Source organism: Vipera ursinii (genome assembly GCF_947247035.1).
Source record: "Vipera ursinii genome assembly, chromosome: 7".
Lineage (NCBI taxonomy): Eukaryota > Metazoa > Chordata > Lepidosauria > Squamata > Viperidae > Vipera > Vipera ursinii.
Window position 1 is genome coordinate 47,431,231 of NC_139521.1, and position 25,547 is coordinate 47,456,777.

General features: G+C 39.0%; 1 protein-coding gene across 1 annotated transcript in view; it reads right to left on the reverse strand.

The window, feature by feature from the left end:
• Positions 1 to 1,081: 1,081 nt before the first annotated feature.
• MAML3 (mastermind like transcriptional coactivator 3) overlaps positions 1,082 to 25,547 on the reverse strand; it is a 332,400-nt gene continuing 307,934 nt past the window's right edge. The window contains exons 3-5 of the mRNA XM_083366959.1: positions 8,068 to 8,304; positions 6,676 to 6,766; positions 1,082 to 2,267 (exon numbers count right to left, since the gene is read on the reverse strand). Coding sequence (XP_083223085.1) covers positions 1,276 to 2,267; positions 6,676 to 6,766; positions 8,068 to 8,304 — 1,320 coding nt within the window. The 3' untranslated portion in view covers positions 1,082 to 1,275. The remainder of the gene's footprint in view (positions 2,268 to 6,675; positions 6,767 to 8,067; positions 8,305 to 25,547) is intronic.

The following is a 25,547-nucleotide window of genomic DNA, read 5'->3' on the forward strand; positions in this document are numbered from 1 at the left end:
ACTCTTAAGGACCTAAAAGAATTGCAGTTAAATTCTAGTACTTCAAATTGCACAAATCTATGAAAAATATTTGCAATGTCAAATATTTATATACTGTACAACTGCTACTAAAAATTACATCAATGGATTTTTATTTTATTTTTTTAAATTTTGTTTTTCATTGATCAGTTTAGTCATTTTGAAGAGCTTAGGGCTTGTAGAAAGTAGGAAGTGTAGAAAAGAGGACATGTGTTTGAAGAACATAGAGCATAAACTCACTCTCAATCTGTCAAGGGATGCTTTGATAGAGGTGTTCAATGTACTGTATATGACAGCCAATACAGTCATTGGCCCATCTCTGTGTGATCTTTAGAGCAGTTGTTCCTTGATTCTCATGACATCTTTGGAAGATCAAGCCAACAGTTTGTATATAGCCCAAACTCACTTGAACCTGTATTTCCAGAATACAGGGTCAATATTAATGTTTTCATTTCTTTAGATCTATCTCTGTTTTTCCAATTACTTTTGTATTGCATCACTATCTTTGGAGGCAGCCAGTGAGTAATACAATTATTATACAATCTTGTTTGTCCTGCGCTGTGTTTTTCCTCATACTCAGGAATCACTTGATTTTGCAGGAAATGGACAATAGAGAAAAGACAAGCTCTTTTACTAGAATCCATCATGCACCTTAAGAAGCATTGATAGGGCACTGACTGAACTCATTCAACCCTGATATCATTATCATCACCACACTGAAACAACCTTTATGTAATTCTCTATCAGATTACACACATTGCATGGGAAAGCTTGGTATTTATTAAATTCAGAGTTAAGATCTTTGTGTTTGTCACTTATACAGTCACCTAGTTTTGACTCTCCAGCTTTATCTCAGAAGCTTCCTGTTCTGTATCCTCAAAACTACAACAGCTCTAACAGAACTGCATAGAAAGTGCATTGTTACAGGACAGCCAGTGCTTTGGCACATGGAAACTGCCTGACACTTTCTGTGGCACAAGGGCAGAAAGCAGCACTTTTTGAGCTTTTCTCTTTCTCTCTCTCTCTCTCTCTCTCTCAGTCTCTCTCTCATTCTGACCTGCAGCAGGTACACTATGGCATGGAGACTGCTGTGGGAAGTTGGCAAGGACTTTTTGTCATTGCTTCAAATTCCATCAATGCCTTCACAGATCAGCTAGCCTTGCACAGCTTTAAAAACAAAACAAAGAAACAAGGATGGACATCATCCTGCTTTCCTTTTTTGACCCCACAAATATTGGAACTAAGCATTTCCATGTGCTATGGATTTCCAAACAGTTCATCAAGTTCTTGTATCCATTCATCTCCTGGACCACTTTTAATGATGGAGTCTACAAGATTGGTGTTTTCAGTTATATTTGGAAAGGACCCTCCAGTTCCTTCATTGGTATAGCTATAAGATATGTCTTGAGTGGGATTCCTCTCGTAGATCTGACCATGGCTGCTCTGATTGAAGCTACTTCCTGGTATTTGTTGTGCAGGAGATTGATTAAAACCAGTTAGAGAAGAAACTGCCTGACTTATCGTAGGCATAACCATTGATCTGGATTGGTTATTAGTTCCTTGTTGTCCAGGGAGTTGTTGCAACATCTGTCTCCCTACACCTGAGTTCAGTGTCCGTATTGCTCCATTTGTATCCATAATAGATTGACCAATACCTTGAGGAAAATGTTGTTTAGGCAGCCTTGGCTGACTTGATTGCATTGAATAAGCAGATCCATTATTTAAAGATCCAATTTCATTGCTAGTCCTTCCAGGGATACCTTGCAGTCCTCTTACCTGCCAATTCGGTGTTCCTTGTGGCACTGGCCCCATCATATTTTGAAGCCTGGGGGCTTGTGATCTGGTCATAACTTGCCCCACAGATCCTTTCATTTGCTGATGTTGTTGAGCTACAGTAGAGTTTACTAAAACATTTGGACCAAAGCTGCTGACTATGCCAACTCCTTGTGTTGAGCCAGGCTGCCTTGGCCCCTGACTTGGATTGTGTATTATATTTATACTATTTTGGTTTGGGTGCTGCAACATTTGGCTCATTCCTGAGTTCATACTGTACATTCCTGGCTGTCCAGTCACTGGGCTGCTGTAAGGAGTCATTCCCATCTCAGACTGGCTACCTGTTGCAGACATTGCTACAGTGTTCTGAGATGCCGCCAAAGACATCATACTAGCATTCTGAGGTATCATTCTGGAAGTCCTCATGCTCTGAAGAGCATTCTGGTTTCTCACTGCAGCTATATCTTGTGGAGAACCTAAAGCAGCAGAAGGAAAAAGGTTAGAGTCAACTTCAATCTACCGAAATAATTTGCAGAAATAATTCAGGCAACCAGAAGAACTTGGCAAAATAGTTTTGCAAAATATATGCAAGAAATAATCTAGACATTTTTATATAAATATTCAGATTTGTTACATATGGGAATACCTCCTAGGCCAGTGATGGAGAACCTTTTAGAGTCCGAGTGCCCAAACTGCAACCCAAAACCCACTTATGTATCATCGGGTACCAGGTGGGCATGGCCCTTTGGGTGGGCATGGCCCATTGGGTGGGCATGGCTGCAATGGTAACGGCAGACCGGATGGGACTAAAAAGTTCAATCAATCAATTCCAACTTTACGAGATTTATTTTTCCCACGAGAAGTTGAAATTGATAGATTGATTGAATCTTTTTTTTTCTTTGCACACAGCGATGGAGGCCTAAAGCGAAAAGGTTTTGTAAAACCCAGCTGTAGGCCTAGGACTGGGGCGACGGTGTGCATGCCCACAGAGAGGGCTCTGCGTACCACCTGTGGCACCCATGCCATAGGTTCGCCACCACAGTCCTAGGCTGTGTTGTAAGCTCTGACTTGCAAAATTCTGACTTTATGATGCTGGAGTATTATTTTGCTTAGCTTATAAGCAAGATTACATGTCTCTAGAAACTCCTACCAATAAAGTCACTTTTACAGCCATGTTAGATCATAGCAATATGTCTTTTATATAGCAGACAATTTCTTTATCTAATACAAACAAAACCAAGCTAAAGGGGTGGAACTTTTTTCCAGTATCTCAGGTGGGGTCTTTTCCAGTCCTACTTGGAAATGCTAAGGATTAAACATGAACACGTTGTCTCTAAATGTAATTTTTGATCTATTTAAAAGACGTATATGGCCACCCATTTTAAGTAACTCTGGGTGATTATCAACAATGTTTTGCTAGGAAGCTCTGTCCACAGAAAATTCCAGAAAATGCTAAAATTCTATCCTGGGTTCATCTTCTCCCTATTATCCTTGTGATCACAATGATCTCCTCTGGTTTTCTCATAAAGAGAAATAATTAAAAAATATATTGTTGCTACAGGCTGAGAATAGAACAATGTGTTGTGATTTTATAGTAACTAAACATTTAGGGCTGTTGGGTTAGACGGCAAAAAAGGCTTTAGTGCAGTACACACAGCAGGTTATTCTATACTTGTACCCCTGCATACTCAGAAGCACCATTTGACCTTCAAATCTGAACTACTGCTCAGCTGTTGTTCTATATCATCATGTTACAATCTTGTTTAAAGTTTGAGGATAAATATTTTCCTGTTTTCAAAGAAGCAGAGGTTGAGCCTGATTCAGATTTTACATTATTTAGCAGCCATCCAAATACTGAAGGTCATGATTACAGGGGACTATAATTATGCAAGCATTCATTAGAGATCTATTTGGAAATGAAGAACTGAACAAGTCAACAATGATCTGACCAAGAAACTCTTAACTATTCCCATTATCTTTTAAAATGAAAACCATGTCAGAGGTTAATCAATTTGTTATTGCTTAGGTGTCATATGTGAATGGATATACAGCGTTTGTTTCTAGTTATGTCTACAGAAAAGAGAAAAGATGCTTTCTCTTCTAGATACACAGAGATTGGGTATTAACAAATCAATACTGTAAGCACATTTTACTCCACCTTGAACCAATGTTGAGGAATCAGAAAAAACCTTTCCTTATTAAATTCTAGCCTCTTCCCAATGAAAAGGGAACTGTCTGGGAGGCATGATTGTTTTCTGGAAAACAAATATGCCCTTATGTTTATCATCTCTTATTTAAAAATAGTTATAAGGATTTTGACTGTGCCAAGAGTTCAGTGTGATGCTGAATACAATAGAAGAAAGTAAAATTTCCTTGGTAGTTTTTCCTTTACAACTTTTTCTACAGTAGAATGACTATGCAGCCCATACATGTATAACATGTATTTCTGAGTTAATATCCTGCCATTTGTTTAAAAAGTCAGTACTCCCTCCTTCCATTTTCCTCCACAACAATTCTGTGAGATTGGTTGGGCTGAGGAGAGAGAAAGAGAGACTGGGCAAGGCCTGATTTTAAAAGGAACCAATCACATCTCTGTCTCTTACTCACTGACCAGGTAAGCTCAGGCAGCTGTGGACCCAGGGTCCAATGACTCCAACAGCCCTTTTTTGAAATCTCCACAACTTTCTCTAATAAAAAAAATTGCCCCGAATCAGTGGCAGAGTTTCACGAGCGTTTTGAAGGATACAGATAAATAATGTAATAAGAATAATCTTCAAAAAGTACAGGCATCCCCCTCAGAATATTCTCACCCTATCCATATGCATCATTATACATAGTGATAAAAATGATGTCCAGTGGAGGAGCCCCTGATGTAAAAATAAGGCTAGAAGACTCCAACAAATTATGTATTTTGGGGGTATGCCATTAGATTAGATGTTTCTTTTGGAATGAATTAACAGAGAATTACAACATTTTTATCTTGTAAATAAAGTTGTAAAAATATTCCATGAAATAAAAAAGCTTGTTTTGAGCTACAGGGGGCTGTGATTAGGGAAAAATAATAAGTGTATTATGGTAAATGTACATAAAAACAACTGTTTTAATAACATTCTATAACTCCTAGATTTTATTTCCATACAGTCTTCCTTCCAAAGAATTATTTAAAGGAGAAAGCTGGAAACATGGAAAGCAGGACAAGAGCAAGTGCCTTGCGTATAGGAGCAGAGATTTCCAAAACTGTGATACTTCCAAAATGACATCATCATGTGGCTATTGCCATTTCATGCTGAAGTCCGGACATCTGATGCAAGTAAGTAAACTGCAGCATTGGTGTGAAGACATTAGGCAATGTCAGCATGTCCCCCATTTTTTTGACTCTACATTGACATTCCCCTGACAGTGTTCTGCTAATCAGGGTTATGGAGGGTGAGGCTGGAGTTTGTACAACTGACTTACAAAGCTCTTAAACACTAGTCATCTTTCAGGGTATTTACAGCTTCAGAAACAGCCATCCTGGGCCCATACTCTGCTTGACTGAGGCACATTTGCTGTATTTAAATATTTTAAAGAGGATGGCGGGTTGGTGGGGGGGGGGGTAGAAGAACTTTTCTTCTATTAAATTTCCCTTGGAAATCTTTTTTAATCAGGCTTTGTCTGGCATCCAAAGTATCCATTTCCCCCATTGTCTGGGATACCCTTCATCCAGAAGTACTATATATTCTCCCATATATGCCTAGCATTTCGTAAACAATTGAAATCATTATTCCAGGGAACCTTTAGCCTCAGCTGATCTGATCTGTGGACAGCTATCTTAGTCTTTTTAGCCATCTTGTGATTTTAACTATAGGTTTGTTCTACACTTTCTGTTTGACATTACATTTTGTTCCTTATATTGATGCATACCATCCAATCTTTGGGATTGGAGAAGTTTATATCACCATAAACACAGAAATTCTCTCAATTGTAACTCTACTTTTTGCTTAGAATGTGAATGGGATAGATTTACATTTGAAATCTGCCATCCTTTTGACTTGGAAACTGTCCAGACTAGACCTTATAGTTTGGCAAGGTTTTCCAAAGTAGTTTGCCATTGCCTTCTTCCTGTGACAGACACAGAATGACTGGCCCAAGGTCATCCAGTTGGTTTCATGCATAAGGCAAGACTAAAACTCAGTCATTCCAGTTTCTAGCTCAATGCCTTAACTACTACACCAACTGGCTGTCCTCACTCTTATTAACAGCTTGCAGATTGTGGTAGGGCAGACTACATGTAATGAATATGCTTTCTTGTTTCTATCTCTTCCTACCATCTAGCACTACAAGAGGGTTAAATTTCTAAAGCAATATGCAGAATATCTAAGAGGATCACTCCACTAATCAGAATTGTTTGTATTTTTTGGGAAAATAATTTTTGTAACCAATCTTCTAATTCAGTAAAGCATTTTTTCTGCCTGTTGACAGTGAAGAGAAGGAAAGAAGCAGCATCTAGGACTATACGGTGACCTGGATTCAAAGGGGAATGGGGGTTCAGAACACACCAGGTATGCTTGTTATACCTGGCAGCAACTCCTTAAGTCAAAGATATCTTTTTCTGGATAATAATAGCCATGTGAGCCTAGAAAGGAGTAAAGAAATCAGAAATAGATGCGATGTGAGCACACTCATCTGTGCATATCACCTTTTTCTCCATTGTATCCAGATTGCTGCAAAGTCTTAGTAGCTACTGCCTACTTGTGTTAGATAAGATTGTACCTCCTGAAGATGCCATTTTAAAATAACAAAGTAGTGGCTGTTTCACATAGATAATCATTATATAGAAAATAAGCATGTAAATATCAAAGTAAGATAAGCAGCTTCTGAACCTAACAAGTATTTAGCTCTCACCTGGAAACTGAGTGACTGGTTGGACTGGATAAGGATTTCGCTGCTGTTGCTGAAAGTGCTGCCGAGGCAAATGTGACTGCTGCTGTAAATGCTAGAAAAGCAAAAGAAAAGGGGTTAAGAAGGGAAAGTTGCCTATTGGGTTGCTATGACAGCCAATAGTAGAGCACTGATACTGTTCCTTTACTAGAAAGGACTCTCCAAAGATAAGTGCTTATGTGAAGTGGCTAGTGAAATGAGCAATAGATAGCCTTGCATAGATCAAGGGGTATGATTCTACTCCAATATTCTATTTTGTGTGCTGGCTGCGCACTGGTCACCCATGGGATATATCTGCTATCATTATTAAGCAGCTCTTGGCAGCTTATTTGGCTGTTCTTGCTTGGTATGCTTTTTATGTAGGAGAACAGCAAGCATAGCTGGGAGGCAGAGTTAAACATGTCATCGACTTAGAATCCTTATGTTGTCACAAACAATCCAAGTCCACACTTCCTTTAATTCCTTTGATCCCTATCTAGCACCAATTTTGTGCTGATCACTAGTTGAGTAGAATTTTGTGCAGACTTGAATAAATGTTATCTGCTGCAATTTAATATACGGTCCTGATCCTTTGTGCCCGACACATACTTTTCAATCTATTTATTTTAACTAATAATTAAGCTTAAAACTCCTTTATTTACTGGTATGCTTATTGTCTCTGGCTCCAAAAGAACCAATTGCCTGGATATGGGATCACTGCCTTGATACTTGGCAAAACAACTTGTAACTTAATTTAAAGGCACACTTTATAAGCTGCATGAAAAAAACTTTGATAGATTTCAAAATGTATCTATATTCAACTGCTGTACTGAATATTTCCTTATTAATGATCATAATTTTTCTTATAGAACAAGTGGTTCCAGTTGCTGTACAATATATCAAGCAACTTCCTGCAAAACATTTGTTAAGTGAATTTTGCACCATTTTACAAACTTCTTGCCACAGTTGTTAAGTGAATCACTGCAGTTGTTAAATTAGCAACATGGTTGTTAAGTGAATCTGTCTTCCCCATTGACTCTGCTTGTCAGAAGGTCACAAAAGATGATCACATGACCCCGGGACACTGCAACCATCTAAATATGATCCAGTTGACAAACATCTGAATTTTGATCACATGACCATGAGGATGCTACAACGGTCATAAGTGTAAAAAACAGTCATAAGTCGCTTTTTCCAGTACTGTTGTAACTTTGAATGATCACTAAACAAACTGTTGTAAGTCGAGGATTACCTGTACTTTAATTCTGCCTGCCTCAAAGGAACTTTTGGAGATAGAATTCAAAGTGCTGCAGAGCCCTAATGCTGTCAGTGTTGGGAAGTAATGTTTAAGATATGTAGGAAAACGATATACTGTACTTGTTCCGCCAAGATGTGCTGCTGCCGTTGCTCCCTTAGCAGAAAGTGTTGCTTCTGCTGCTCCATCATTTGGAGTTGGGCCCTCTGCTCAATCAGCATTTGCTTCATAATAGCTGCTTGAGGCTGGTTGCCCAAGAAATTGGCATTGCCAGGATTTGTGCCCACATTATTGGGTCCTGAGGGTACAGCGGACTGCATGGGACCTGTGGATCGAGACAATCCCACAGCGTGCTGGTCCTAAACAATGAAATACATAAAGGTATAAGTTAGATAGTATGTAGGTATACTGTACATTAAAAAAATCAATATATTAAACATTCTCCTTTGCAAAAATTATAATAAGGAAGAGAACAGAAAACAGAAGGAACAATGCCAGAGGTCAGTCACCAACCTAGTGCTCTCCCTGTGACTTGGGATTACTGTTTACCTAAATCCTAGTCAGTATCCCATTGCACTACGTTCCATGTTTGATATCAAAAAAGAGTGAGTCCCCAAGGGATTATAAAATCTGGACATCATTATTGACCACAAAGGCCAACAGAATCTCTGATGACATAACCTCATGAAATAGAGTCTTTCCAAATGATTTGACTAGGCAGTATACCAGGCAGTAAGGTTTAGTGCAATGTTTTGAATTAAACCTGGAAGTGGTAAAACTTCTCTAAAAAATTTGCATGCTAGGTAAAAACAACTTTAGCAAAATGTTTTGGGTTTTAAAAATGTGTGAACATTTGCATTAACCACTCTGGTAACAGTTCTGCAAAATACAGAATGCGTGTTAAACTTTCTTTGGGTAAATTTTTCAACCACTTTCTGTATTGGTAAGAATATAGAATAATTCATTACAAGGCAAAGCACGTTATATTCTGAATTTCTCTCTTTTTAACTACATCAATGAGTGTCTACCAAAGGGAAAGAAAATTTGGTAGCTTCACTTATAAATAAGTGTTGGTGAGACTGTTGGTGAGACCGTTAAAAGTCGTTGGCACTGTTTGAATTTGTTCTACCAGCAGCAAGATCTGACTGCTGGCCCAGTGATGGATTCTACTGCAAATCAGGGCTGTTTCCAGAGGAGGCAGAGGAGGAGAGGATCTGGAGCTTGTGGGGCGAAGGAACTGGATGAGGCTGTCGGCAGGCCCAGAGGAAGAGAGAGAGGCTTTTGGAGGAGTTGCTGGCAGCGGCAACAGCGTCCTCCAGGGGCGAAAAGAAGCAAGGCCTCTTAAAGGAAAAGGTGGAAGAGTCAGGATCAGAAAAAGGAAAGAAGGCGAGGTTGTCAGAATACAAGCGAATTTGAGGGCTAATCCACATGGAGCCCCATTTCCATCTGTCCTGTTTGCCATCGTTCACTCCCTAGAGACTAAAATGGACAATATGAAATTTGAGCGGGCCACAAACAAGGAGTATAGTGGTGACCCTTTGAGAGCTGTATGCAACGAAATTTCATTTTGATGTATGCCGATTGGTGTACATTCAAAGTGACAATAAAGTTATCATCATCATAACACTGGAAAATCAGTCTTAACAAGTTGTCAGTGGTGATGAGCACAATAACAGATAAAGAGTTTAGCACAGGCAAAGAGTAAAGGCCAAATATCTGGAAACATGGCCAGAATTAGAAAAAGGTAGGAAAAAAGGGTTAAGAGGTAAATGTGAAATTAGGTATTAACAGCTTTTGGATTCAGATACAGGCATTTGAAAATCCACCAAAATTTTGATTTCTTCTTCCTGCCTTGGATTTATGTAATGTAAATAGATAGATTAACCATGACTTTTTCAGTTAGTCTCCCTCTCACATTTATTTGATTGAGCTGGGCAGTCATATACATTTCTTTAATAAGAAAAAATACAGGGTAGACACAGATGAGGAATGGCATAGGGGCTGGATAACCTCTTACAAGCAAAGCTCAGTCTTCTTTTGTACATTCTGAATGTCAGTCCGTATTAATTTGTGCAATCATTGTAAATGAGTGAGCTGATGCAGTAGCAAAACAGAAACACATGGTTTTTCTTCCTATCTATATAATCAGTCTCTGTTGTCTCATCATAATCATCTTTAGATAAGGTGAGGTTGATGAAAAGGTCTTCAGCATTGAAACTCACTGAGGGAAAGGTTATTATTATGATACTTTTCCAATTAAAGGTATAGCTGCAAAATCTTGTCCTACTAGGTACTTACCTTTCAAAATATTTTTTCTACTGTGTTTCATAATGATTAGAAGAAATTAACTAAAAATGGTCTGTTTTTAAACTCCCAATGAGATTTAAATAATGCAAGCTTGTTATGACTGAAGTGCAGGATTGAAGAAAGTAATCCTTATGAGTTTAGAAAAATATTCTTGTTAGTGCTCTTGTCGGCCTATATCTCAATATATACCTGCAGACTTTGGCTAGAAAACTCCTAAAAGAGTTTCTGAAATAAATCTTTATAGCAAAACAGTTCATTAACATTTTGACCAATAGCAATTATCATACCGGCAAGGATGCATAACAGGAAGTTAGAACTTAATTAGCCTAGAAAGAGAAAGTCAGAGGAAGAGATGTGCCTTTTAGAAAACATATTCAACGTGGCATCTTCTCTTTTGCCCTCTAAGGTTCAAGTGGAACTCGAGAGGCATCTACTGCAGCTCATAAGGCTCTGAGTATTGTTAAAAGCTTCTTAAGCACCCAGTAGTGCTTAAGTGGTTATGTGCTACAAAGGATGCAGTGTACATTTTTCTTCTAAATCCACCCATCTATCAAAACTGCAGGTAGCTCTGGATTAAGAGGAGTGTGAGAACATCCACTTGGCTAATGTTTCTCTGTTACACCAGCAGGTGGCATCAAGCGTCCAATTCTTGATGGCTTCTGTCAGCCTATTGGTGACTGATTGCTGCCCTGGGCGCTCTGCCTTTTCTTCCCCATTTCCACCCTCCCCTGTGCTTGCAGATGGCTTAATCATGACTACTGTTCCCTCCCCCTCCTCCTCCCCCTTAGTACTTCTGGGATAATGCTGCTAACATTCAGCCAGCCAGTCAAGTGTTACAGCACAGAGCAGGTAGCCTGGCAACTGAGAGTATAATACCGAACAGATGGTGTTCATACAGCATGATGGACATCACACACAGCAGCCTGAGACAATCCAGGAATTCTCCAGTGGTTTAAGGCCTCTTTACACAAAAAACGTGCTTGCCAGCAGCTTTGGGGATAATTTCCACCCTCTCCCTCCAATCTGACACTGAACCACTGAAATGATTTCTTATTATTTCTGTTTTGCTAACTGCACTGAAGGGACAGCAGTCTGGTGGCAGGTGAGGTGACAGATGGAGGGCGAAACTCAGGGTATTGTGAATTAATAAAACCTTATGTTAGGCATAGGCAGAGAAAGGTTGTTCAGAACAACATACTTGGGAATGTTTATGTGAGGATACTCTTCTGGTGGCAGCTGGGGAAAATTGTACAATGCATCAATTCCTTCCTGAACAGCATTCTGGTCATTCATTCCCACATGATTATAGCAGAGGTGCTCACAGCATAAAATCACTGAATGTTTTGGTGACGGAAGGGCTAGGTCTGAATGCTGCCATATCTCACCCCCTTTTTCCCCCTTCCAAACAAAGAATCAACTCTTCTGCCACTGTTGAGAGCTGCAGGCACACCACGGAAGCAACATTACACTGGCTCAGCTTCCAAATTCAATGCAGTGCTTGCTAAGGGGACTCCTGACACTTCTTCCAGAGAGCATGTTGCTCTTTACTAATGAGCTCAGGAAGCTACGACGTACCCAGGCTGTCACATTTCTAACCCTGAACAATGCATAATCGGTGACTCTGGTGGGGCTGGGAAGGAGGCGCAGAGAAGCTCAAGCAGTGATATTTTTGTGGAGGAAAGAGGTGGAGGTAAGGGAAGGGAAGGGAAGAGGCTACAAAGGCTAATGTAAGAGGTTTCTTACAAAAGCAAACGCATCCATATTCTCAGACATGCAAACCTATACTCCAGAAAGATGAGAAGAATAAACAGTTGAATTGTTTAACCTTTCTGTCCACTCGCATCTTCCTTTTCCTCCAGTTTTATTCCCCAGGGCTACCTGCCCCACCTCTTCCCCCTTGAGCAATGATTTATGGGTGAGGAAATGGGATTTTCAATGGTAAGGTCAGAAATGGCCGTCAGATGTTATCTTGCCCCCACTGCAAGAAAAACCCTGGGCAACCTTCCAGAATTTCTGCAAAGCAAGGAGGGGGGGGGGTGTCAGAAAAAAATGATACGTAGCAGCATAGTCAGTCATTGCTTGTCTTTTTCTTTTTTTTTAAAAAAAGAGAGCTTTCTTCTGTATTTAGTAGTCTGCATATGTCTGCTATAGTTCAGGAACAGCATCCATATCCTATAACTTTTAAATCAGGAATCATTAGAGACCCTTTTGATGTATCTCTCTATTGTCTCTGTGATCCAATACATAGCACTGGCCTTTAGAAGTTTGAGTTCAGATCTTTTTTTTAGTCACAGGTTCACTTGGTAAATGCTCAAGCTGTACCTGAACAAATGCTCATGTTCTGGATGCATGTAACTGCACAAAGAACTATCAATCATCATCCAACAACCTGGTAGAAAAGGATTCTCAATGCTTTTCAAGCCACCTTTTATGCCTGGCTGAATGACAGAGAGGTGGAAATAGGAGAGAAGGAGGTCATTAGAATAGATTGGTCTGGTTTTCAAAAAACAGCAGCCATAACAACACATTTCTACATTCACACCATAATTTTTATTCTAGCACACTTTAGAGGGAACATTTATTCTTCTTCAGAACAGTACAGATCGAACTGTATAAATGCAGTCTCAAATGATACTTAGAAAAATGTTTTTAGTGCAGCATTTGTGGGGTGCTTCATGAGCTAAATCAAAATCAATTCAGCATTGATTAACGGTAAAAAAAATCCTTCTATGCACACCCTTATTGCATACTTTTCTACAGAAACTAGTACATGGACAGCACGTGCTCCCTTTGAAACTTTAAAACAGAAGGCATCTCATATCAAAATCATGGTGGAGATAGGCTGTAAACCTCAAAACTAAATGAATTAGATAGACCAACTATCTAAGAGAAATAAACAGGGCTTTTTTTGTCATAGAACGCTCAGAACGGAGTTCCGGCACCTTTTTTGGATGGAACCTTGTAGGGTACGGCAGGTTGTATGACATGTGTGAGTTCCGGCACCTTTTTCTTTTACAAAAAAAGCACTGGAAATAAATATAAAAGAACACAAAAATAGGAGATATTATATACTTATTTTAAGATTCATTAAATATGGTAGGTTGACTGGTTTCAGGTCATAGCAGCACAATTACTAAGATCATATGAAGTAACAGTCAAAGCATCTGTTAATTTTATTGGCAAAATGTGTCCATCTATAGAAATAGCTATCTGAGAATTTTCTCCTGGTGGGTCTAACTTTTGAAATGAGTGGTGATCAGAGTCAGAACTTTTTCAAAAATGAACCTTTGCCTTTCAATGACTTTTTACAAGGAAGTGTCTTTGTTTCCTGGCCTGGACCTCTACTAACTTTTTTTAGCAAAATAAATTTTGGTTGTATTCTCTGCTTGAAAGGATTGTTGCTATTTTATTCTGTGACTTTGCAGTGTTTATTTTATTATTTTCATGGGAGGTTGGGCTTTTTAAAAAATGACAGTATTATTTAATATCATTTCTGCTCATAGACTATAACTTTACCTTGAAGGTACATGATGAGCAATAAAACAATCAGTGGCAACACCTTGAAAAAACGGATTTCATAGGAAAGTATGCTTTTTACCATTGGATGAAGAAATACGGGGAAAATACCGCAAAAAATAAACTTCATATTAAATTTTTGCAGTTTGTAGATAAGATAATTCAAGAAGTTGCCCAGAAATAATTATAACATGGATTCCTAGAAGGATACAGCTGATGGAAACACTTAAATTGTCAGAATATGCAAATAATATTAAGACAGAAAGTCCACCACAGATCAAAGTAAAGTCTTGAAAAAGCTAAAAGCTGCTTTGTAAGCACCTTGCTGTCAAAACCAGAGTTTGTATTACTGACAATGGCATCTTTACAGAAGGCTATAAAATGAGACCATTTAAGCATTAGAGGGAAGACACTGACTCTCCCTTTGAGGTTAGCTCAGGTGTCAGGGATGGAGGTGTCTCATGACAGGTTGTTCTGCCTTGTCTTGAAAATTAACTTCTGCTCTTAGCTGTGGCATTTGCAACATAGCCGTTTTTTAAAAAAAATCATGAAAGAATTTAATCCTTCTCAATATGAAGTCTGATAAACTCTGCACCCCACAATACATCTTAGTCCTTGTACATCTCAACCTCTGAGAGAGAATTGTTCATACTGTAGTACATGATAGGAAACTGAAAGAGAACATGGGAGTAAAGGTGAGAAAAAACTTAAAACAGAAGATTCATGGTTTTTCTGCACTGTCAGATAAAGCCTCCTTCAGTTCAGATTTTAGATTTAAATAGCAAGTCCAGCAGGACCATTCCAGAGACAAGATAATGATATTCTGTCCATGGAGTGGATTGTCAATCAACTAGAAAACATATATTCAGAATCTCACATATTGACTATTACCTTACTTTCTTTCAGTTCAGTTGCATTGTTTAAAACTCTAGGTGAGCATAAAAACATGAAGGCAAACACATTACAAATAAAACAGAAGGCAAGCAACAATTTAAAATGATTAATCACCTTTTTAAAAATGTAAGTAAATCACATTCTGCTACATTTAACCTAAAGATAAAATTAGGTTTCATTTTTTTAATGTGAATGGAGAGGAAAGCAAGCCTTATCCCTATAATAAATGTCAGGCTACATAAAATGCTGGATAAGGATGATGTAGATATATTGTTTTTCAAGAAAGTAAGGATGCAATATAGTTGATTCCACCCCATAAAAAACCCCTAGCTTTTAGAAAAATAATCATGTAATTATCAGCAACAACAACAAAAAGGGGTCACTGGGGTATCTGTGCCTCTTAAATATTAATACCAACTATCAGTCTGAGCTAGAAGCCAGTTTGAAATCCAATTTCTTTTTATTCCAGGCCTTTGCTTGCTTGCCAGGAGTAAAAAGGTATTGATAGAGAAAGGGACTACCTACATGGGGAAAACAATCATGCAAATATGTCCTTCAATTAAAAGTGGTGAAAAGGAAAACTCAAAACTTCTTTCCCCTGTGAATAAAAACAACACTCTCGGCCCAAAACCACAAGAGGTAAAAGCTTAAATCAGACAGCTCCTGATTCAAATCTCATTTTTCCGTTACCTTGTGTATAAACATTAAAACTAAATAGATATGTATTATATATTATATAGAGATCAAAGTCAATCGCATATAAAAAGGTTATATAATGCTCTTATAGAGATTGATTCAGAATCGGAGTTAGTTAAAGATTGTATGATAAAATGGGCTCAGAATATTCAAGAGCCCATAATGATGGATACTTGGGGAAAAAATTTGGGTTAGAAATGTAAAATTTACACAAGCACAAAACCTAAGAGAGAATTTTTACAAGATGTTTTATAGATGGCATTTAGATCCTAAAAATGTATGCATCCAAATCAACCACCTAAGTGTTGGAGATGTGGTAGTGAAGAGGCAACTTATTATCATATATGGTGGACATGTAAAGATGTTAAAGCCTTTTGGATAAAAATATGGTGGATTTTTCAGAATGTTTTTAAGAAAAAAATAAGATTTACTCCGCAGCTATTCTTATTGGGGATTATTTCAGATTGTACTGTTATAGAAATTAAATTAATGTTACACTTAATAACGGCAGCCAGACTGTTGGTGGCGCAACATTGGAAGAAAGAAGATTTACCTACAATAGAACAATGGATACTTAAAGTAATGGACATAGCTGAAATGGCAAAAGTTTCAGCATATTTGAAAGAACAGTCACAAGAAAAATATATTTTGGAATGGAAAAGATGGATTGATTATATTCAGAACAAATATGGGACTAAAAAGTTTCAAATAGCATATGAATAATTCTTAATAATTATAGAAGTGTTATTATAATTACTTTAGTTTTGTTATAAGGGAGTTAAAGGGTGGAAGGTTTGTTAATGTTGTAATAGATATTTAGCATATGTTTGCATAAGATTGCTATATGTAATACCCTGTATTCTGCTTTGGGAAGTCCGGGGGGGGGGCAAGGGAAGGGGGGAGGGTTGATGGGGAGGGGGGGTTTATTATTAAAATTTTGTAAAACTTTTCAATTAAAAAAAAATCCTTTACTGAATTTAGTAGATAATTCCTGTGCATAAAAGAATTTCCTATCTAATCTTCCATGACTGAGAAATCCCTGCATAAAGTATTGGAAAGCAGCTACTAATCATAAACATTACTGGACTAAATGAATCAAGAGTCTTCTTCAGTACAAGACAGTATACACACCAATTAATAATGAAATAATATATGTGTTGTTCTCTGACCTTTCCAACACACTTGATCAATGTGCTATGTACATAAAACTGTAGTTTATACAGATAACCCTTGCAGTCTTGATTATTGTCACATAAATCTTAGATCTATGGTATGTGGCCTTTTGTCAGCTAAGGACTATACTTGGTCTTGAAATGGAGCATTGGGTGATTCTGTACATCCTAAAAAATGAATGAGACCAGAACAAAGAAGTGAGTAGGGGGCTAAGGCCACCGCCAAATTTGTTTTAAATGTAACAAATATAATTTAAAAAGATGACATGCATACACACATATATATGTTCCCATCACATTGTTTGTTTTAGGAGTTAAGCAATGTTAAAAACAGCACAGAATAGTCATTTTTCCCCATTTTTTTCTTAGTTATGTTAAAAATTATGTGCAGAAGCAACTTCAGCTTTCTGTTTCTATGAGGACTCATGTACTGTTTCCGTTGTTCCATGTTGCTCCTTGTGTGATTTTTTTGTTTTCTTCAGACATGAAGTAGCCATAACTAAAATAGCTTCAGGAGTTCTTTATCTGCCATGCTCTTTGGATTTTTTTCCTTTACACAGACACATAAGACACTTTTTTCCTTTCATTCTTAACTATCTTTTAAAATAAAAAAAAATACAAGTTATTTTTAGTGTATTCTAATTTTCATTTAGTATTTTCTCTTTTTGCTTAAGATTTCTTACTATTAAAGCAATTTGTGTCACGGTGGTATATTATTTGGATTATTGCAGCAGTTTGTTAGGAGGCCTTCCTGACACTGTTGGATGGCTATTACCTGTTTTAGAGTCTTTTCCTATTAAGCTCCTTCTCTTTGGAATAGATTTCTCCTAAAAATTATATTTGGAGTTTGATCTTCTTAAGTTTAAACGGATGTTAAAACTTCTTTTTTTCACATTTTTAATGGAAGTACAAGAACTATTCATTTTGATTGCAGTATCAAGTATCATTTTAAAAAGTGGTCATGCTGAGATTAAATCATGAATGTTAAATTGATTGAATTGATTAAATTAATTGATTGAAATTATTAAATTGACACACACATAAATACTTTTTATTATTGTGATGTTACTGTTGTCTGCTTATATTGCATTCTGGTATATTTTTCGGGGCCTTTGAGTCAGGGTTGACTCCTGATGGCTGCCTGGACTAATGCCTGCAGTTTTCTTGGCAAGATTTGAGAAGCAGTTTACTACTGCTTGAGAGTGACTGGCCCAAGGTTACCCATCTCATTTTGTGCCTTAGGTAGGGCTAGAATTCATAGTCTCCTCCTTTATAGCCTGGCGTCTTAATTGCTACACCAAATTGGGTCTCTTTAGATAAATATACATAAAAATGCTAATACTATTAGACTGTCTTGTGCGAATGGTATGCATGCACCTTGGAGCTTCAGGATTTTAATACATGTCTTAGATGCTTGAATTGCTGTGCCTTTAATATACTTCATTCATCAAAAAATCAGTAGAAACTAGACTAGCATAAACTGATATTGCTAATTCCTGTTCTGCCTCTGTTGCTTCTACATCAGGGCTTTTCAACTGATGCTACACATACCACTGGTGGTACGTTGGCATTTGGCAGGTGGTATGCTTATGATGGGTCAAAAAGCACTGTAAAAAATGTGTTAAAAAAAGTTTAGCGTGAGGATGAGCTGAAGCGGTGGCAATGCAGCACAGGCCTATGGGAGAGTCAGCTGGAACCATGATATTGCTGGGGCTCTGCTGAGCGCCCAGGATCCGCACCGGGCTCCAGCTGACTGACGCTTCCATAAGCTGCACACAGCCTGGGGAAAGGAGTTAGTTGCAGCTACACTGAAGACAGAAGGAGGAGGGGATAAACATTCTTGCGGGGTGTGTACATTTGGCCTGGGGCTGCCCTGGAGACAGTGAGGGGCTGGCCCACCCCAGCCCACATTCAAAGGATAACTCCAAATCCAGTAGGCCAGAAGGCAGCCCAGCCACCATGCCTCTCCGTTTCCTTCTCCTCACCCCCTGGGCACAGACGCAGTTGCTGCTCCTCACCATAGCTAGGGCGGGACTTGTAAGTACCTCCATCCTGCAAACCCGAGTGCTTCAGACTCACCTTGCCAAGGAAGGGGGCAAGGGCTGAGACTATGTCCGATTTGCAGCTTGTCAGGGTGGTCAGAGGCTGTCCAACTTTACTCTGAAATTTCGGGGTGGGAAAGCAGAGGAGCAGCACCACGTTTGCAGGCCTGGAGGCACCTGCTGAAAAACCTTCTGCTTCCCCCCTCCCCCCCCACAGCGTCCTCCTTCCAAGCCATCCTAATTCCAGGCGAGAGCACCAGGTGAGCCACATTTTGCAGGTTGAAGCTGCAAAATAGGGCAGTATTGTGGATTAACTAAATTTTTCTGGGTTCTGATTTTAAGGTATCCTGAGATATGGAGGCCTTTGATCTTCTTCTTGAATACATAATAATAAAATAATGAGAACTAAAGTCTCAAAGGGAAGGCAGTTTAGAAAGAACGAGACCTTTTGGGGTCTTCAATTCCCTTCCTGTTAAGAGTTCCTTAATAAGGTTTGCTCTTCCTTCCTAACATCAATAAAGGTGGTTTTTCCAGAAAATATGTGAAGAGCTGTAATTAGTGATGTTTTCTTTTTGGCTATGTTTTAATTTATATATAATGTATATTTAATTGAGGAAAGCTCGGAGAGGTAGAAGTTGCCAATATGGAGGCTGCACCTTGCCCTCCAGATCTCTGTCTCTCCTGCAGATCTCTGGAGAGGAGGAGGGGGTGGCAGGGGAGTTGTGTGAGGGAAGGTTGCCCCAACAAGCCAGCATCTTTACCATGCACAATTGGAAATCGGAATTCACTTTTGAGAATGACCAGCCTCCCTTGTGCAAGACCCGGGAGTGCTGCTCCCCTGCCACCTCCTTTTGCTCTCCAGAGATCAGTCAAGATAGAAGTTGGACTTAGAGGAAACTGCTTCCTTCAAATGTCCTCCACCTCCTGCTTTGCTGGGAGGGGGCACTGGACAGGGAAACACCAATGATGTCTGAAAGAACATCTCTTTAGGGTGCTATACACACACACACAAACATTCCAAGCTCGGAGACTTGTATCCACATCTGAGCTAGCAAATTGCCAATCATGCCTGGGCTTGGGGTTGGCCCTCTCCTTCCTCTTTTGGATAAAAGTCTCCAAAACTGGAATGCAGTGTGTGTGTGTGTGTGTGTGTGTGTGTGTGTGTGTGTGTGTGTGTGCATGCGCGTGCATGTACTTGGCTGCTAGCAGTTTGGGGAGGCGAAGAGTTTGTGGGGCACTGAGTTGTCCCCACATCGAGTTAGCCAGTGCAACTTGTTCCATTCTGAGTCTGACCCAGCTGTCTCAAGTCAGCTGTGTCCAGTGAGTGGCATTGAGCAGGCCACGCCCACCTGGTGGTACTCGAATATTGCCATATTCTAAAAGTGGTACAATCTCTGAAAAGGTTGAAAAGCCCTGCTCTACATTATCTGACTTGCTTCCCAAGTAGGAGTGAGAAAGCACAACAGGTTTAATACAGGTTTAATACACCTTGGGGTTATCCTTGGGTGGTGTTGGAATATGAATAAAACACTGTTTTAACAGAGGCACAGCTAAGGGTACTTATGCCTGTCTCATTCATGGGCTGAGCATGAGATGACAGCAATACCAGGGGGACATAGCAGACAGAATATAGGGCCAGGGCATGTTTATATCACAATTAGGTCCAAATGGGGAAATGCTCTGTGTTTCCTTGTGATTAGCAAGGACAGAATGGATATGTCAACTGCACAATAGCCCCAAATAGCTCTTTTAGATTCCAGACATCTTGTTCTGGTCAAATGCAACCTTCTACTGATCTTTTAGTTGCTTTATGAATTGATTCCCTCTGCTATCTTTTTTTAATGCCTTCATTTGTAGACCAGAGTGCCATCAGTCAACCAGATAATATTTTTTGGCAGCCACTATAAGGAACAAAAGCAATGGGAAGCAGAAGAGAGAGGTATCAGAAGATATGCTGCATTGTGACATCACCAGGAGCTTTCCCATTTCTGTCCAATCCCATGTACACAAATACCTTCCATGGCAGAAGCCTGAAGCCAAACTAAACATAGCTCACATAGGCACTCATATAAAGCAGCCATTCTGCCCATATTCAATTCTTTTTCTCTCTTGCTTTTGCCTTGAACAGCTCTGTGCTGCTGTATAGTCTATCATATCATCAATCAAGTTAATGCTAATCAGATCAATAGGAATATAGTCTCTCCAAGGCTTTCCATAGTCTGCTTTTAGAATTCTAAAGATTTAAAATAAATCAAACCAGACTGAATCCTGCAAAAGTAATGCCTTAAGAAAACCAGTAAACTTAAATGTCAGCACATTGCAAAGGTGTTTACTTTAATATAGGGTACATGTCTGGCCGATCCATATAAGCAAATATATGCTGTTCCATAACTTAATAGTTCATACTAGTTTTCCTTCCAATTAAAATGATTGTGTCCAGTGATGACAAACATATGTGGCATTCACATTCAGCAGTTTAGGTCCTTAATGATACGCACGGATGCCCTTATTTAGGATGTTGCTTAGCAATTTGGTCAAGGATCTTTGTTTTGTGGAAGCCTATCTTGTGGAATGGCAGGTCTTTCTTATCACCTAAGAAATGAATAGGGCTATGTGTGGTTGCTGGAATTCATGCAAAAATTCAAGGACACAACTAACTACTTATACCAGATACAGAAAATCTACACACCCTGTTTAAATGCCAGGTTTTTGAGATGTAAAAAAATCAGACCATGATAAATCACTTCAGATTTTTTCCACCTCTAATATAACATATAGGCTATACAATTCAATTGAAATTCTTTTAGGGGGAAAATTGTCCACCGTACATGTTCAGAGAACTCAACACAACTATATCATAACTATCCAGCAAGCAAAAGGAAAATAGCTGTTGCTCCAAGTTTAGGATGACATGTGTTCCTGCTTCTGGTCTAAGCAACAATTGGCATTCTTGCCTGGCCTTACTGACTGTATTCAAAGTCAAAACCAATCCTTACTTGTAGTGATGGCATCTGTCTGGGTTATTCCAGGATATTCTGAGAGACAGAGGCAATATATATTGAGATACCTATACAACACACAGTGTTTAAGTTTCTTAGTGTTTACTAGTGAAGCTGCAAATTTTGGTAATTTTCCAAGCTGTGTTTTCAATACCTTGATTTTATAAATTTATAGTTTGTAATATGCACGGGAGTGTACAAACTATAAACCTAATCTTCCCCACCTCCTGAAACACATACATAACATATTTAACCTTATAAGCCCGCACAATCATGTTGGGGTGAGATGGGTGACAAATAAATTTAATAATAATAAATAAAAGAGTTTCCTTTTTTGCCACATAAGATCATTAACCTTGTCAGTTTTTACTATTATCGCTCATGAAATTGTAGCTATTTTATTGCCTTTTCCATCCCAACCTAGGATAGCAAGAAGTATTTTGCCTAGGATGAGAGTGGGGCAACCAGTACAAGCTTAGTGGAAGGGGCAGACTGAGCAGACAAGTTAAAGATTGTATGATAAGGTAGGCTAAAAAATTTACAAATGATATACAAATACAGCAGTGGGAAAATATGTGAACAAAGGGAGTTGAAATTTATAATGTGTTACAGTCTAAAAGAGAATTTCTATAAAATGATTCATAGATGGTATTTATCACCACAGAGATTGTCAAAAATGCATAATGGAATTTATAATAAGCTGGAAATATAAACACCAACAAGGGACATTTTACCACATTTGGGAACTTGTAAAAAAGCTAAACATTATTGAACTGAAATATATACCATATATATTAATTCAAACAATATACAATTCAGACCAAATACATATTTGTTAGGGCTGATAGACAAAAGTCTGGAAAGATTGCATGGTATTTTGTTCTTATATATGACAATAGCAACAGGACTTCTACTGTATATGCTCAAGAGTGGAAGAATTTGACAAATGGAGGAATGGTTGACAAATGGTTGAATGGTCTGGAATGCAGAAAGTGACAGCTCTTATTAGAAGAAAGATATTGGCTAAATTTAATACTAATTGGAGGCCAATTTTGGAACTTTTTGCATGAAATAAAAAAACAAAATCATGACATGCTTTGGATTATAAGTGGTATTTATAGATTATTTAAAAATGGAGGTTACATTGTAATCATAGAGCAAGAGTTGAACTCAAGTTTTATTTATATTTATTTATTTATTTATTTATTTATTTATTTATTTGTTTGTTTTTATAAACCGCCCTTCTCCCGAGGGACTCGGGGCGGTGTACAGAATAAGGTAGGCATACAGAATGAACAATAGTGAAAAAAACAATAGTAAAATACAAACTGGGACCCCAATTAGAGCTATCAGGCCAGGCCGGACTGCTGGAACAGGTAAGTTTTTAATTCGCGCCGGAAGGTGCGGAGGTCGGGGGCCATCCGGATTTCGGTTGGTAAGCTGTTCCAGAGGGCTGGCGCACCCACTGAGAATGCCCTCCCCCTGGGGGCCACCAGCCGACATTCCTTGAGCGGTGGCACCCTGAGGAGGCCCTCTCTGTGGGAGCGCACAGGACGGTGGGGTGCTGACATTGGCAGAAGGTGCTCCCGTAGGTAGTCCGGACCCATGCCATGTAGGGCTTTGTATGTCATTGTTAGCACCTTGAACTTCACACGGAAGGCAACTGGAAGCCAGTGCAGCGCACGGAGGAGAGGTGTGATATGGGAGTATTGGGAGGCTCCCAAGAGTGTCCGTGCCGCTGCACTTTGCACCAGTTGAAGCTTCCGAGTGGATCTCAAGGGCAGCCCCATGTAGAGAGCGTTACAGTAGTCTAGGCGAGAGGTCACAAGAGCATGGGTGACTGTACGTAAGGCATCCAGGTCCAGATAAGGCCGTAATTGGCGAACTAGTCGAACCCGGGAGAAGGCCCCCTTGGTCACAGCTCCTATGTGATCTTCCAGGGAGAGCTGCGAGAGCTTGCTGTAAAAGAGGTTGGAAGTCATTCTTTTTGTATGTTTTTTGTTTCTTTTTATATATTTTTAAATTTTTTTGCACCTCTATCTGCGATTCCTGTGTATACATCCTGTGTACATTCTGATTCCTTTGATATTTATTTATTAAATTTATATAGCCACCCATCTCACATTTCTCTACTTAAAACAAATCAAATACATAAAATATGCAATATAAAGGGATGCAGTGGCTCAGTGGGTTAGGACGCTGAGCTTGTCAATCAGAAGGTCGGCAGTTTGGTGGGTCGAATCCCGAGTGCCGCGTAGCAGAGTAAGCGCCTGTTACTCGTCCCAGCTTCTGCCAACCTAGCAGTTCGAAAGCACGTAAAAATGCAAGTAGAAAAATAGGGACCACTACGGTGGGAAGGTAACAGCGCTCCGTGTACCTTTGGTGTCTAGTCATGCCGGCCACATGACCACGGAGACATCCTCGGACAAGCGCTGGCTCTTTGGCTTTGAAACAGAGATGAGCACCGGCCCCTAGAGTTGGAAACGACTAGCACGCATGTGCGGGGGAACCTTTACCTTTACCTATGCAATATAATAATAAAACAACAGAAATAAAAATGAAAACATAGTGGCCAGGCGTAATTAACTTTTCTATATAACCAGGAAACTGGTAGTAGCCACATCCAGGATCTCCGATTCAGGCACAAAGTCAAGTTTTGAAACCTCATGAAAAACCAACAGGGACAGGTCTAATCTAATCTCAAGGGGGTTGATGTTTCAGCAGATGCTATGGAAAAAAGGTTGCCTTTCTGGGCTTTGCCAGCTAATACTCCCCAGCTGGCATTACCTTTCCTGCCAAATTGGGTAGGATGGTATAAACAATTGGGGAGAGACGATTCCATAAATAATCTGGTTCTAAGCCAGGAAGGGCTTTAAAGATGACAACTAGTATCTTGAAGTGCACCGAAGCACACCAGAAACCAATGCAGCTCATGGAGAAGTGGTATCACAGTAACTGCCTGTATGTCACTTGACACTTCCAAATACTCTTCAAGGCCAAATCCATGTATGGGTGCACTACAGTAGTCCAATCTGGAGGTCACGAGGGCATGAGTAACAATGAGCAGGGCCCAGGGATATGTAGGGAAAAAAGGCCACTTTTTACAAGTGCTAATTAAACACTTAATTAGCTGTGACTTACTCAAAATCATAGCAATATTTGCCTTTACCTTATCCATGCTTACTTCAGTATGTGCTTCATACCTTTATTAAACACCATCTTATGCTACATCCAACTCTATTAAAACGCCACAAAATATGAACTGTATTTGCACATCATGCAAATGAGTGGATAAGATGTATAGCTCCCAAACTACTCTCCATAGATTAATTATGTTTTCCAAATGGACACATTTATTTCTACTGGCTGCAAACCACTGAGTTGAAATAAGGTTTGCAGCAGATTAATTTTAATTAAATTAATTAGCTTATCTTCTAGAACATTAAAAATCAAAGTAATCTGCCCAAGCTTTCATGCTCACATAACACATTTAACCATTGCTAAATCACAGGTCAAAGGATGAAAACAAGTTGCAGGATGATCCAACAATCATACCTGGAACAGTGGTACAGTATATTAACTGCTTAAACATTTGATCAATAAACAAACAAATCCAGAAACAATCAAACATAGCCCTGTATGTTATACATAATCCTGCATGTTATAATAACCTTAAATGTAAACCATCTCAAGCATAGAGCTAATGAAACATGCTATAGATTCAGGCTTCTCTGCTTAAAATACCCAATGCATATTTAAACAAAATATTATCACCCTAATATTCCACACTAACAAAATCCCAACTTTTCCATTTTCTCACAAAAACATTCTTACTATTGCTCTCACATTCTTACTATTTCTCTGTGCATCCATATATTTCTGCTAGAACTCCTCAAACTTTTCCTCTGTTCTTCTGCATATTTATCTGTAAGCCACCAAGAGTCACTTTATAGGGGAGACAGGTGGCATAAAAATA